This window comes from Carlito syrichta, unplaced genomic scaffold (assembly GCF_000164805.1).
Source record: "Carlito syrichta isolate Samal-C Ts95f unplaced genomic scaffold, Tarsius_syrichta-2.0.1 Scaffold306593, whole genome shotgun sequence".
Lineage (NCBI taxonomy): Eukaryota > Metazoa > Chordata > Mammalia > Primates > Tarsiidae > Carlito > Carlito syrichta.
In genome coordinates, this window is record NW_007250689.1 from 580459 (window position 1) to 596747 (window position 16289).

The 16289-nt window shown below is 41.5% G+C and overlaps 1 protein-coding gene across 1 annotated transcript in view; it reads right to left on the reverse strand.

The window, feature by feature from the left end:
• The window catches only part of LOC103265488 (phospholipid-transporting ATPase FetA-like), a 61346-nt gene that overhangs the window by 6541 nt on the left and 38516 nt on the right, over nt 1-16289 (reverse strand). The window contains 6 exon segments of the mRNA XM_021715057.1: nt 610-660; nt 663-717; nt 3213-3377; nt 5775-5890; nt 6554-6742; nt 9196-9358. Of these exon segments, the coding sequence (XP_021570732.1) occupies nt 610-660; nt 663-717; nt 3213-3377; nt 5775-5890; nt 6554-6742; nt 9196-9358 (739 nt within the window).

Sequence of the window (16289 nt, forward strand, 5' to 3'; positions counted from 1 at the left end):
TATATATATATATATATATATATATATATATATATATATATTTATTTATTTATTTTACGGATAGTGTCTTGCTCTGTTGCCCAGGCTGGAGTGCAGTGGTGTGATCGTAGCTTACTGCAGCCTTGACCTCCTGGCCTCAGGTGATCTTTCCATCTAAGCCTCTTAAGTAGCTGGGACTACAGGCACGCATCATCAAGCATGGCTAATTTTTTGGCTTTTTGTAGAGAGAAGGTCTTGCAATGTTGCCCAGGCTGTTCTCGAACTCCTGATTTTAAGTGATCATCCCATTTCCGTCTCCTAAAGCTTCTGGGATTACAGGCATGAACCATCACATCTGGCCTAAAGTTTAAAGTTTAGCTTGTGAATTCCTGGATAACAGGGTACATGTCTGATTGATTCATCACTGTGTCTTCAGTGCCTCATGCAACATCTGGCATAAAGCACATGCTCAGCACGTTGTATACAAGACTGGGAATGAAGATGTCCCATAAGGACTAGATCTGAGTTACAAGGTATTTGTTAAGAAAACGGCTAAGGAAAAAGAAGAAAAAAAAGAAATGGTTACGGTGGACAGGGTAGAGGATCAGTCAGATTAGGGGCTCCTTTTACCTTGCTTATCTCCAGTTAAAACCCATATTTTAATTTTGGCTTTGTTCAGATGATTGTCTCAGGTACTCCATCTTGCAGCTTGTCTTCTATGGCTGTAGCCCCTAACAGCTTAAAATATCAGACATTGGTGTGTGAGGAAAAGGGAGTCACAGCAGTTAGTGCTACCCAATGACTGAACTGGCACCTCAGCATTTTACTGAGCTGGCTCTGTCCTGGCATGAGGATCCCAGTGGTATAAAACTCACATCTTTTCAACTACACACAAAAAACAAATTTAGAAACACATAATATTAAGGAACAGAGAGGGAAGAGTCTTGCCCAAGTCATCCACAAAGCTCTGCACCACATCTAAACCATCTCTAGTTTCTCAACACACCTTCACTTTTCCCTTGCTCTATAGTGCAATTCCTGGCTCCAGAAGTGGTAGTCCCCAGACAAGGGACCCCCAAATCCGAATTCAGTTTTCCCTTCAGCCCTACAAGGGCTTGGGTGTATATCATTTGTTTGTACCCACTAGTGCCTTCTATGGTTTTCAAGGTCTTTTCCCAAACTAGATTAAGAGAATCTTGGGCCAACATCAAGTTTCTCTATAATGTCTCACCAATGCTCATCACAGGGATAGGGACCAGGACTGAGCCTGATGACCTAATGCTTGAGCAAACTACCAACTCATTTCCGCTAGCCCTCCGGAAGGACAGTCTAGAAATACTACCACTGACTATGGAAGGAGATTGGGGTCTCTACATTTTCCCATGTATTATGGGAGGATTCCAGTAATTTTTCTTTTTATAGCCAAGCTGGCCTGTATAAGTCTAGTCAAGCACTTTGAGGTTATCCTCATCTTTTCTCATACTCCTCAGTCCAATCCATCAGCACATCCTGGTGTCCCTATTTTTTTTTTTAATTTGTAGTCTTACTCTGTCATCCATGCTGGAGTGCAGTGGTCCACTCACGGCCACCACAGCCTCGTCCTGCTGGGCTTAGGCGATCCTTCCGCCTCAGTCTTCCAAGTAACCAGAACTACAGGCATTCGCCACCACACCCAACTATTTTTTTTATTTATTGTAGAGATGAAGTCTCACCAAGTTGCCCAGGCTGGTCTTGAACCTGTGAGCTCAGGCAATCTTCTCACCTCGGTCTCCCAAAGTGCTGGGATTATAGGCGTGAGCCACCACGCCCGGTCTAAAATGAAGGCTATTTTCTTTTTCTTTTCTTTTCTTTTTTTGAGTTGGAGTCTCACTTGGTCACTCAGGCTGGAGTGCAGTGGTACACTCATGGCCTCCCCAGCGTCATCCTGCTGGGCTCCGGCGATCCTTCCACCTCAACCTTCCAAGTAGCTGAACTACAGGCGTGTGCTACCACGTCCAGCTAATTTTTTTTTTTTAAATTTATTGTAGAGATGAGGTCTCACCAAGTTGCCTGGGCTGGTCTTGAACCCATGGGGTCAAGCAATCCTCTCAACTCAGCATCCCAAAGTGCTAGAATGACAAGCTGAGCCACCAAGCCCAGCCATTTCTACCTTTAAAATACACACAGAATTTAACCACTCCGTCTCCATTTCTACTTCTATCTGGTCCAAACATCATCATCTCTCACCTGTACTACTGCAACTACCTTCTGGTTGGTCTCCCTTGGGTCTGCCCTTGCTCTCCTATACTATAATATCAAGACAGCATCCCAAATTATAATTATAAAAGCCATCATGTCACTTCTTTGGTCAAACTCTTCAATGGTTTTCCATATCTCACCATAAGCCCTTATGCTGGCCTATGAGGACACTCCCCAACTTCTCTGTCTTGTGTTCTTTTATTCTCTTCCCCTTACTCATACTGTTCCTGCTTCACTGGCTACCTTGCTTTTCAACTAACAAGTTGTGCCTACTCCTATTCCGGGATCTTTTCTCTTGCCATTACTTCTGTCTGAAAAGCAAGTTCCCCAGAAGTCTGTTGGCCTGCTACCTTCTTCAGGTCTCTTTTCAGATGTCTTCTTTACAGTGAAGACTAACTTACCCTATTTTAAGTAGCAACAATGCCTCTGCCCTCTCCAAAACACACACGTACACGCTGAGTTCCCTTCCCTGGTTTTATCTATTTTTCCCCTCAGGACTTACCATCTGACATACCATGTATGTTACTTTTTGTCTGTTTTGTCTACTGCTACATGTCCAAGGCTTTGAACGTTGCCTGGCATATAGGATGCATGTCAAATGAATGAGTACATATTTTTGTTGTGATTACTCCATCAATTAGTTCTGGATTAGCTAATCTATACATTATTCAGATCCTGATTTCTCCTAGATTACATAGCTTCTGTAAACAGCTTTTGGATAAGAGACACTGCCAGAAAGATAAAATCTACAACCAGTGCATTTTTTCATTATGGATTCAGAAGATCCAGAATATACTGAATCAGCTTGGATTCCAGCATCCAGCCTCCCTGGCACAAAGCTATGGGGCCTTCCTGCCAAGCCTGCCTGTCCTTCCTCTCGGATACAGCCGGCACATGTTGATCCTCAGGAAGCCACTCTCAGAGCCCTTGCTCGGTCTGCTGGCTGGCAGCCCCAGTGCCTGCCCCTAGTCTGTCCCAGGCTTCCTCACACTAACCATCAAGTCTTTTTCAATCTCTTCATAGACATTTGATAATTTGTCTTCCCGATTCTCCAAAGACTGCCAGGCTTCATTCTGTTTCTTGCTCCAGTCTTGAAAAAACGCATCGTCTAGCTCTCAGTAGGCCACCATGAGGGTGCGAAGGCCTTCGCTGGCATAGTCCTGGAGGACGTGTGTGCACCAAGTGGGCCTGAGCTGGGTTAAGGTTGAGTTAAGGGAGTGACAGCTTGACCCCCACAGACCCTGTCTGCCTGCAAAGTAAGGTTTAATGATAGATAACAATTCTATATGATCACTACTATAGTGAGTTGTAAAATAATTCACTTTGCATTATAAGAGCAAAGATAAACATAATTTTCTCTTAGTTCCCTGTGCAACTCCTGAGTGTTTCATGCTAGCTGTCAGGTGGAATTAACATAGACAATATATGTAGGAATGCCATCACTTAAACCTTTGTATGGTTTGCAGCCTAAGAAACCCAGGAAAGATCTCAGGAGACTTCTTAAAAAGGAAGTGACAGTGGCAGAAACTGGTTTTGCAAAGGACACAGCTAAGAGGACTTGACAAGCTTAACAAAACACTGACACATTCATTAATTTACTCAACAACAAGTACCTTAGCAGCATGTGTTAACATTATCTCCTATGCCTACATGTGTGTTTTTCTTTTCTCTTTGTACTGGGATTGGCTAACTAGGGCCTGGGAGTCTGCCTGCCACCTGTTTTTGTGTGACCTGTTTGCTGACCCCTGTCTCAGAGGATCTAGAGCTGTGCTTTTGCATGAGTGAGTTGTTGGAACTTGACCCTTAGAGGTTTGCATCAGCGGCTAAAAGACTGTATTGTGGACAGACTCTACTATAAGTCCTTTTTGAGGTTGGTAGCAGGAAGCATGTCAAAAGACCTGAAACAGTTTTATGACCCTCTTTGAAGCCAGTAGATGGAAATGCTCTGAAAAGGTAGCCTAATTCAGATGTTCTGAAAGTTTAAAAGGTAAGAGACTAGCCCGTAAAAAATACTGTGACCTCTGGGAACCAGTACAAGACATAAGAGCTGTCTTGTGTGGGACACTTAACTAACTGACCTTTTTTATTAAAACTTGAGATGTAATTCACACCCCATAAACTTCACCCTTCTAAACTGTGCAATTCAGTGGCTGTTTCTTTTTTTTTTAGTATACTTAACAAAGTTTGTGCAACCATTACTAATATCTCATTTCAGAACATTTTCATCATTCCCGAAAGAAACCCTGACACCATTAGCGATCATTCCCCATTCTATTTTTCCCTAGCCTTCCTGGCAACCACTAATTGACTTTCTGTATCTATAGATTTGCCTAGTCTGGACATTTCATATAAATGGAATTTTATATATATGTGGCATTTTGCAACTGATTTCTTTCACTTAGCATGTTTTCAAGGCTCATCCATGTTGTAGCATGTATTAGTACTTCCTTCCTTTTTATTGCTAAGTAACATTCCATTATACTGATAAACCACATTTTGCTTATCCATTCATCTGTTGATGGACATTTGGGTTGTTTAAACTTTATTTTTGTTTTTTTTTTGAGTTGGAGTCTCACTCTGTCACCCAGACTGGAGTGCAGTGGCTGCTCCCAGTCACCACAGCCTGACCTGCTGGGCTCTGGCGAACCTTCCGCCTCAGCCTTCCAAGTAGCTGGAACTACAGGCACACACTACCATGCCTGGCTGATTTTTGATTTATTGTAGAGATGAGGTCTCGCCAAGTTGCCCAGGCGGGTCTTGAACCCGCAGGCTCAGGCAATCCACTCACCTCAGCCTCCCAAAGGCGCAGAATTACAGGCTGAGCCACCGAGCCCGGCTGGGTTGTTTAAACTTTTAGGCCATTAAGAATAATGCTGCTATGAACATTTGTGTAAATATTTTTGTGTGGATGTACATTTTTATTTCTCTGGGGAGTATACATAGGAATGGAATTGCTAGGTCATATGGTTTTCCTTTCTTATGCCAGCATGTTGGAGAAACTCTCTCTTTTCGATACATCCCAAACCATAGATTATGGAAGCAGGGCAGGGCAGGGAGCGGGGAGATGCCCTTGGGAATTCTAAGTGAGCAACAGAGGAGGGTATCAAACAACCCAGGCCTGGTGAGCAACAGAGGAGGGTATCAAACAACCCAGGCTTGGTGCTTTCTGCTCCATACCCTAGGCGCAGTCTGTTCTCATCATGGGTAAGAGGCAGGGCCTCTTTATCAGCTAGCCCTATTCTGATGCAAAGTCTAGGTCTGACTATGGAACCTTCTGAACCAAGAATCATGGAACTATTCTGATTGTTGAAAGTGCTCCCATAGACACAATCCTCACCATGCTTCTGGAATCCTGCCCCATCTAACTCTTTGACACAGAAGTTGGCAAGGTGGACAGTGAGAATGCTACAAAATGAGATAGTTTTATTTTTCCACCAATTGATGAGACACAGACACATCCAATACAGAAAGGCACTGACCCAGGGACACATATGTAGAACATATCCAGATATGGAGAGCCACCCATAGCTTCCCTCTCCTGCAGCCTAAACACTTACATCTAAGTGCTCCATGGTCACATCACTAAGGGATCTACAGGACGGATGAAGTAGTTCACACGTGATAGTGTCTGCACCCTTGCAGAAAAACATTACCCAATCTTCAGGTGTCCTCACTAAAGATAAGCGAATTAAGCAAAGTAACCATAGAGGCCTACTGTTATAAAAACCTTTCCTGGCCATTGAGGGACGGCAGGAGGCTGCTCCCCATGACATTCGTTTCTGATACCTTTGGAGGGTGAGGGCTGGTAAAAAGCAAGAGAGGAACTTACAGAATCAGTTCTTCCATGGGTTCAATATCACCCGTGGAAGATTCTGATATACAGCTGCATTTAGCTTCTTGATTATAAGTCCCAGACTCGCACCTAATGAGGATCAAGAATGAAAAATGACCTTTTCTTCTTTAGTCTGAGGTCTAAACTAATTGAGAGTCTATATTTCTATACTGTCTGTTCCCATCTCCTATTCCATGTTCAGGCTTTATAAATTTATTCTCTGTGCTTATCTTGGCTTTGAGGGTGCTGACAAGCCACCACTCAGGAACACTAGAGAAGTGACTTAATGTATGGTAGTAAGTTCCCATATGTGTACAAAAGGAAAGTTAAAGGATACATGAGAGAGAAAGTAGGAATGGCTGTGTGTTTGTATTGAGGCTCAGGATCTGTGGGAAGGCACGTGAGTGAGAAGAAGCATCTGTGTGTAGGTAAAAGAGAAAGTTAATGTGTGAATGCATATGAAGGACACAGAAGAGTAGAGAGCTGACTAGAAGAGGCACCCACCAATAACAGACATCCTCTTGTGCACATTGTTGAAGTCTAAAATATTCAGCAGTTTGTAGATTCTGGTTTTCCCCATTTCGACCATCGTGACTGTCTCAGATGTGCGGGAACGGAACACAAAGCCAAAGTTCCTGGCAGCAGTGACCAGGGCACCTTCATCTGGCGACTGAGCCTGGTATACCAGCATACCTGACAGGAGAGAAGAGGGCAACCAGAGCCCACAGGAATGACTAGTTGAATATCCAGAGGTGATGCTGTCTTCTAAGTGTCTCACATGAAGATGGAACCCAGAAGGGGACATTTTTCTTTAAAACTTCCTCACGAGTCTGGCTCTAAAATGCCAGTTTGCATAGACCATGCTAGTCTCTTTTCCTTTCCATTATTTTCAGCTCATTTAAAATATCTAAGTTGCCAGGCTCGGTGGCTCAGCCTGTAATCCCGTGCCTTTGGGAGGCTGAAGTGAGTGGATTGCCTGAGCCCACGGGTTCGAGACCCGCCTGGGCAGCGAGACCTCATCTCTACAATAAATCAAAAAATCAGCTGGGTGTGGTAGCACATGCCTGTAATTCCGGCTACTTGGAAGGCTGAGGCGGAAGGATCGCCGGAGCCCAGCAGGTTGGAGCCCGGGAGCGGCCACTGCACTCCAGTCTGGGCAACAGAGTGAGACTCCAACTCAAAAAAACAAACAAAACAAAACAAACAAACAAACAAAAATATCTAAGTTAGCATTACAGCAGTTTGTGATACACGAAGTGTATACAACAAACAAAAACAGGTAGTTACTCTCTGACTTTAGCGGGTAAAGATGGCTCAGGGAACTTGTTAGAAATACGGTTCCTGGATTTCTTGCTGAATGCATAATCACACAATCTGGGAGGAGGGCCTAAGAAATTGAATTTTTAAACAGATCTCCTGGGTGATTCTCATGCAGGTGGTTCTGCGTAAGTGCTACGACATAGGACTAATCACACTTTAATAAGCACCATTACACAACAATAAGATTGATGGTTTAGTAAGCAATTAAAAATATATATGTGAGTGTTGTCACCTTTGCACTCACTCTGAGAAGCTAAATGACTCACTTTGTTGAATCAATCTTTCAATTTGATATTACTCTATGTATTTCTGGAACTCTTCTGTTAGAATATTATCACAGCCTGAGACATATTTTTGATTATTTCTCTTCTGAAGGTCAATTTGACTTTTAAAACAGTTATACATCATCAGAGTCTTATACTTGTGAATAAAGTAGATGAAGAGTATAATTTTAGGTCAGACATAAGATGTATCTACAAAACAACTGAGACTATCTTCTTGTGTATTTCCTGCCCTGTCACTCAAGGTAGTAAACAAAAAAGAGGCCAAATATGCTTAAAATCACAGAAGCTTGTTAGAATGGCAGACCCAGAGAAACACGTGGTGGGGTGGGAGCTCACAGAGGAAGGAGATAGGAGATTTGGGTTTTTATCTTTGCCCTTCTAAGCAATAGGATTTTAGGCAAGTAACCTAATCCCTTTTAGCTTCAGTTTCCTTCTCTGTAAAACTAGGGTCATCTTTCTTGTTCTGCCTACCTCAGAGGGCTGATGTGAAGACTGTAGGAAACAATGTAAATGAAAGCAATTTGAAAAACTGTAAAGTGATATACAAACACAAGGTGTCACTACTGGTAGTATTATATTAAATGTACATTGACTTTAAAGGACATGCTTCATTTGGTTGCCTAAATTTTTGTTTATTAAGAAAAAAAGTCAGCCGGGCTCCATGGCTCAGCCTGTAATCCTGCGCCTTTGGGAGGCTGAGGTGAGTGGATTGCCTGAGTCTGCAGGTTCGAGACCCGCCTGGGCAGCGAGACCTCATCTCTACAATAAATCAAAAAATCAGCCGGGAGTGGTAGCGCATGCCTGTAATTCCAGCTACTTGAAAGGCTGAGGCGAAAGGATCACCGGAGCCCAGCAGGTTGAGGCTGCGGTGGCCGGGAGCGGCCACTGCACTCCAGTCTGGGTGACAGAGTGAGACTCCAACTCAAAAAAAAAAAAAAAAAGAAAAAGAAAAAAAGTCTGTTTAATTATAACTAGTCAATTCTTACTCATTGTTTCTAAAACGGTTTGGATAAATTAATGGATGACATAGCTACGTTTAGTTACTAAATTTTGAAGTGACAAGAGGATGACAACTCATCTTTTAGGAAGTCTTGAAAGTGGGGCTGGTCTTGGGGACATTTCAAATGGACTGTGACAGAACATCACAGTCTCAAGATCAGAAATTCCTAAGACTACAGTTTCAGGAATCATTCTATAGTTAGTTACCAAAGAAGTTTCTCTGAACGTGTAGAACACCATAATACATTTAAAAGAAATATAAAAAAAGTCAGAAGCTCCATAGGTAGCACCAAGTTTGGCCCTTATTTAATATATGGATCTCTTTTTAAATCAAGAGCTTGTTTTCTTCTTAAATGCCTCCAGTAACTAGGAGCTCACTACTTATCTTGACTATCCATTCCATTGCTGGACAATGCTACCCAGTAGAATGGGTAGCATGGCTTATATTAAGCCATTAAAAAGCATATCAAACCACCCCCACCTCTAAGCAGCCTAGACTCTAGGCCACATTCTCAGCCCATGAAGCTTCAGGCCTCGCCTCACCTTCCACATTTTCTTCTGATATCACAGTATGACACAATGAGAGTGAGAGGAAAAACAAGTGCACCCAGTGATCTCCCTTTTCCACTGCTTCCACCAAAGTCTTGTCATAAAATGAAAACTTAGGATCAGCCAGTTTGTTGCAGGAGAAGTCCACCTTTTCTTTCTGGAACACAAAGCAAGAACAAACTTTTCAGCAGCAGCTTGATACGTTTTCAAAGGTCAGTTTGGAGATAATTTCTGGAATGTAATGAAAACTCTTAGGAGGCTGGGAAGGGAAAATCAAGACAAATGAAGGAGCCCCTGTGCTGGTTTCTTGTAGCTCTGACCTGGACCATCAGAAAAGATCCTTCCTATGGGAGACAAGCAGAGCACTGTTTGGCAGACCCTTCGTGCCCCCTTTTCACCCAGCTATTCTGACCGATTAATGGCTATTTTAAACACCACTCTTCCAAGTCCTAAATCCCTGATAATTAAATCTGAGGATAATCAGACCCAAGGGGGTAATTTCTCCCTATTTGTAAGTGGTGTTTGGAAAGAGTATTGTTTCTGGTTGTTCTTTGCCTGATTTGGGGAGCTGAGCAGGGAACAGAGTCCTGGGTCCAGCGATATCACTGTGTTGCACGAATCCTTTTTAGCCCCACAAGGGTTGAATGGGGGCTAGAGAGGAATATTACGAGATAGAGACGCAGCCGTGTGACAAGGAAGCTTCAGTACGTGCTTGTCGTTCACAGACTTAATTTTGTTTGTCCTGTCAGCATACCTGAGTCTTCCTGCCTCTAACCTTCATGGTCACTGACCTTGCTGCTTGTGTTCTTATTTTACTTCTTGCCTCAATCCTTGACCCTAATATTCACTCACCATTTTCCTAGCTATGACTTTGGCTCCTTTAGACTTTGACTCTCATTCTCCATTTCAGTTTGACTGCTTGTAGCCACCTTGGATAAACTCTTTTCCTCTCTCAGCCTGGCCTTGTGACTTTCTTATCCCTACCCTGCAGTGTGAAGTTATCAACCCACTTCTCCAGGTTACACCAAAACTCTCAAGGATCTTTCTCCAGTTCTCTGTATTTTGTGGCACTATCTGGTCTGGGCCCCGATATGTCAAGTATAGACACAATTTCCCTGCTTGGTGCTATGTTAGGAAGAGGGGAGTTTGCAGTGAGCTGTATTGGTTCTTTTCTATATCTCATTTGGAGGGAGTTTTGTCAGAGCAGTGAAGAAGTGCCAGTCAGGTGCAAAGCCAAGTCCTAGACTTCGCCAACCGTAGTTATGAGCTCTGGAAAGTTCATGGGCTTAGTAACTCATTATACAGCACATATACCCTGGCACTTTTCTAGAATCGTGTCCTTCTGCTGGCACATTCTTTGAAACTAGAGGCTGGTGAGTGATAAAGGTAAGGTTGGAGTAGTAGGCTCGAGCCAGATCCTGCATTGCCATCTTATTCACAATACAGTGTCCTAGTGATTTTCCACCGGAAAGGACACAGTCAAATTTGTGATAGAGAAAGTCATATGGCAGCAGCATGAAACTAGCAAAGTGAGGAGCAGGGAGGCCATTTAGGCGACCATTTAGTGGCTCACAAAAGAAATGATAAAGTAGTGACAATAAATATTAAATTAAGGGGTTGGATTTGGAAATGTAGGGAGCTAGAACTGGTAAGACACAGAAATAAGGAATGAAAGAAAAGTTAGGAATAATTTTGCATTTCCTAATTGGGCTCCTGGATACACAGCGAAACCATTCACTGATATAGAACACCCAGCAGGAGGAAAGGGTTTTTGAAAGACTGAATTGGAGATTCATTGCTACCCATATGTTCTTCATATAAGTAGTTGTATACATAGTTCCAAAGCTCAGGAAAGAGACCTGAGCTAGTTTCTGACCTCTCCTTCCAGATAAGTAATGTTTAAGATTGCTGAACCTGGCTGGTTACAGGACTAAGGCAGGACTGGCTTAGAGTTGCAGTACAGCATGCTCTGAGAAAGAGCATTCATGGATAACTATAAAATGGAAAGCCATACAACCAGCCAAACAAGACCGAAAGGCAATCCAGGTACTAGACAAAAGGAAGGAAACTATGGATAACATATGAGAGGAAGTAGATTCAGAATGGAGGGTGGAAGATGGCAACTGAGGAAACTTGGAATTGCTACGATATAGCTATAAAACAATTTTTATAAAATGTCTTTGGCCTTGGCCATAGAGGGGAGGTAGCTATCAAGGCTTCCTTGGATATATAAATTTGGAAGTCATCAGTAAGGTAGTAGTTAAAGCCATGTGAGTACATAAAATTATCTGGAGAGACTATGCAGATGAAAACGTGGTTCCTTAATAGAGCCCTAAGGGAACATCAGTACCTAAGGCAAGGAGATGAGAAAAAGCAATCAGACAAGAAGAAAAACAAGAAGAGAGTTGTTATTTAACAGAAGCCAAGGGACAAAAAAGCTTTAAGAAAAAGTGAAGTTTAAAGTGTTAAAATCCACAGAGAAGTTGGGTCAGGAGTTAATAGGTGTTAAATGACTTTTCCTGGGACACTTAAAGTGGACATAATAGGACAGAGTTTGATTACATAGAGTTGGTTGAAGAATGAATGAAAGGTGAGGAAATAGACTGCTGTCATTGTCTGTTTACTTCTACGGCTCCTCCTCTGGTCTGCCGACTCTGGGTGGGGATCAAGTCTGTTTTGTTTTCCCAGAACTCAGGGTCTGACATATGATAGACACTCAAATATTTTAGACTGATTGATGGAGATAGATAAAAGCTAGAGGGAAATGTGGGAACAAGGAAAGGTTCTAAGTGTTTTTTAAAAAATATGAATAAAAATAAAATATTTTTTAAAAACTTACTATTATTGGTTACTTTTGATTAAAACCTATTTAATTTTAAATTAATAATCTATTTTTAGAATAGGTTTAGGCTTACAAAAAAATTGAGCATAAAGTACAGAGAGTTCCTGTATATTTCCTCTCTCCCCTCCACCCTACAGTTTCCCCTATTAACACCTTGCATTAGTGTGGTACATTTGTTATAACTAATGAGCCAATATTGATACTTTATTATTATTTATTTATTTATTTTTTTGAGTTGGAATCTCACTCTGACACCCAGACTGGAGTGCAGTGGCTGCTCCCGGCCACCGCAGCCTCGACCTGCTGGGCTCCGGCGATCCTTCTGCCTCAACCTTCCAAGTAGCTGGAACTACAGGCACACGCTACCACGCCTGGCTGATTTTTGATTTATTGTAGAGATGAGGTCTCGCCAAGTTGCCCAGGCGGGTCTCGAACCCGCGGGTTCAGGCAATCCACTCACCCCAGCCTCCCAAAGGCACGGGATTACAAGCTGAGCCACCGAGCCCGGCTAATACTTTATTATTAACTATAGGCCATAGTTTATGACAGGGTTGAGTCTTTGTGTTGTACAGTTCTCTGGGTTTTGACAAATGTGTAACATCATGAATCTACCATGACAGTATCATACAGAATAGTTCCACTGCCCCCAAAATCTCCCATACTCCACTACTTTATCCCTCTTCCCTCTCCCCTCAAATCCTTGGCAATCACTGGTCTTTTTTCTTTTCTACTATCTTTATAGTTTTGTCTTTTCTAGAATGTCATCTATTTGGAATTAAACAATGTGTAGTCTCTTGAGATTGGCTTCTTTCACTTAGCAATATGCATTTAAATTCCCCCTAAGTTTTTTTTAACCTCCTGTGACTTGATAGCCCACTTCTTGTTATTGCCGAATAATATTCCATTGTATGGAGGCATTAAAGGTTTCTTAAAGAAAAAGGAGACTTGAGTTGAAGGGAAAGAATCATATAAGGGGATATTTAGATATTAAGAAAGAGAAAATACAGAATTGATTGAGGTCCCTGACGAAGTAGGATGGACTCTAGAATATACAGAGATTAGTATGGAAGGAAATAGTATCTTTTTTGAGACTGAAGGAAAGGAGGTAAAGGTGGGTTCTAACACATGTATGGAGAGTGCTATTAATTTGGGTTTTCCTCAGTGGAGTGGTGAATATTTGGAAAAGCTGATATGGAGAAGAATAAAGTAAGAAGCTGATTACAAACAAGTTTAAAAAAAAAATTGCCAAGTAGCGCTGAGGAACCAGAAGAAGGTGGGGGTCTCTGAATTTATAATGGTTTTCTGATCTCCAAAATAGAGCCCAAAATCTCAGTTAAAAGTACTATTAAAATCTCAATTACTGAGCCAAATACTGAGAGAAGTGGAGGAATAAGGTGTGTAATCAGATATTGTGACAAGGAAGTTTACAATTTCAGAGTAGAACAATACTGGATGATAACATGGTTACATGGAAATGGGTGGTATAAAGTTTTTTTTTTTGGAAGTTAGATTATTTCAGATACCAAAAAAAGAGTCTACAGATCATCTATAAAGATGACAATACCATGCAAAATGATAGCAGTGATTGGATGAAGGAGAACATAAGCTACATTTCAAAGTCCTCAGTAAATGAAGAAGCCAGAAGATTTACATACGTCAACAAGAAGAATAAAGATGAATGTATCCAGAAGTCGTCGGCATCACAGGAAGAAAGACTGTATGGAGGAGAAAAAGCAGTGGTTTAAATGTGGCACAGAATAACGAGGACAATCCTTTTGGGCTTATGGTGTGCAGAATATGAGAGAAATGGAAGAAAAGGGATGTTCTCAGGGAAAGTCATGCTTCAATTAAGGCAGGGGGAAGAGATCATTTTAATGAAGGGATTGAGGCTGTATGTAAGTTTGTTTACAAAAGAGCAAAGGTTTCAGTGTTTTAGTGGGGAAAAAAGTATGGTCAATCAGTAATAGAAAGAAAAAGGAAATAAACTCCAGGATTTCTCCCTAGAAGTTATAACTTGGCTTATATTGCCAATGTCATTAGCAGAGCCCTGGAAGATGATTTATGAAAAAACACTGATTTTCCTCCCTCTTCCTAATATCTTTTGATGGATGGGAGTAAGGTGATAGCTGGAAGCTGAAGTCAGACGTTTGGTACATAAGTCAAGTGGCTGAGGGTTTGGACTTGGGTCTAGCATGACAGGGGTACAATGAGGAGTACCCTGGATGTAATGGATGAATCCCTATGAAGGTATGCTTAAAATTGAATCCATAAACAAAAACTGAGGTCCAATACAAAAGAAGACAGTAAAAACTGACCAGCTAGAGATAGAAGGAGTGAACAGCGAAGATATTTTTATAAGTGTGTGGTAAAAACTGTTGAATATGTCACAAATCCTGAAATTATAAAAGAAAAATATCGATAGATTCAATTACATAAATTAAAAATTTATGCACAGAAAAAATTATGAACCAAAAGACAAAATGGGAATAAATAGTTGTAACATACATGCCAGACAAAAGAAGAGCTTTTATTTGCTATAAAGAACATCTTCAAATAAGAAAAAAAGGGCAAAGAATATGAAATAAGTATAAATGGGCAAGGAGATTAGGAAGAGGAAGGAAAACAAGCACGTAAAATAATTCAACCCAATTTGCAATCAAAGAAAGGTAATTTAAACAATGAGATGTTATATTTCACCAGTTCGACTTCTACAGATTAAAAAATTGTTAATCCTAGTGCTGATAAGGATATAGGGGGAAAGGAATAGTCATATATTTTTGGTGGGATTTTAAAGCCATGCAAATCCATCTGAAGGGCATATGGCAACGTTAAATGCATTAAAAATGTGGCTACCCTTTAATCAACCAATTTCACTTCTATGACTTTATTCTAAGGAAATAATTATCAGAAAAGTAGACAAAAATATATGTGCCAGGATGATGACCAAAGTGCCATCTGTAACAGCAAAAAAAAAAAAACAAAAACGAACAGAGCACTGGTGAAACAAAGCAAGGTATGCTGCTACAACTGAACTACACACCCCCTCGAAATGATGATGGAGGCGACACATTGGGCACCCGGTCCACTGCCAGGGGGAGAGCGGGCCAGCCAGAAGCCCACATTTCATCTGCATGCAACTGCTTATGTAGTAAATCCTCACCTGTACCCCATGATTCTATAATCAAAAGAATTTTTTTTGGCAAAGAAAGAAAATTTTACTTAAAAGTAAATTAGAGAAGGGAGAGAGAAGATTCACCTTCCCAAGGTGGGGGAGAGGGCCAAAGCCTATAATCAAATGTTTTAAAAAAAGTTATAATTAACCACTTCCCTAATGCCAAGCAAAAAATGATGATATAGATCTAGACATACTTACGTGAAAAGATGGCCTCAATATAGAGGTGAACAAGTGAACAAAAGGAAGTTGAATATAGTATGAATATTATGATTTCATCTCTTTTCCTTTTCTAGATGTAGCTCTAGATGTACATATGTGTGTGTCTACACATTACATATGAAAAGATCTGAAATGATATACTCCCAAATTACATTGGTTATTCAAATTACATTGAATAATTTTAACTTTCTTCTTCATACATTCCTATATTATCTGAATTTTTTTTACAATGAACACGGATTATATTTTAAAGAGAGAGAAGCCAATAAAGCTATTTCCTTTTTTTTTTGAGTTAGAGTCTCACTCTGTCCCCCAGGCTGGAGTGCAGTGACACGCATGCTCATGGCCACCCCAGCATCTACCTTCTGGGCAAACCAGCGATCCTACTGCCTCAGCCTTCCAAGGAGCCGTAACTACAGGCGTGTGCTACCACACCTGGTTAATTTTTGATTTATTGTAGAGAGAGGTCTCACCAAGTTGCCCGGGCTGGTCTCAAACTCGGGGGCTCAGGCAATCCCAAAGTGCTGGGATTACAGGCTGAGCCACCAAGCCTGACCGCTATTTCCATTTTTAAAAAGATCAAAATCCCCTCAAGTAAACAGATAATTTATACAATGCTTTCTGAGGCCAGTAAAAGCTTTATTTGTTTTTTGGTTTTTTTTGAGTTGGAGTCTCACTCGGTCGCCCAGACTGGAGTGCAGTGGCCGCTCCCGGCCACCGCAGCCTCGACCTGCTGGGCTCCAGCAATCCTTCCACCTCTGCCTTCCAAGTAGCTGGAATTACAGGCATGCGCTACCACGCCTGGCTGATTTTTTGATTTATTGTAGAGATGAGGTCTCACTGCCCAGGTGG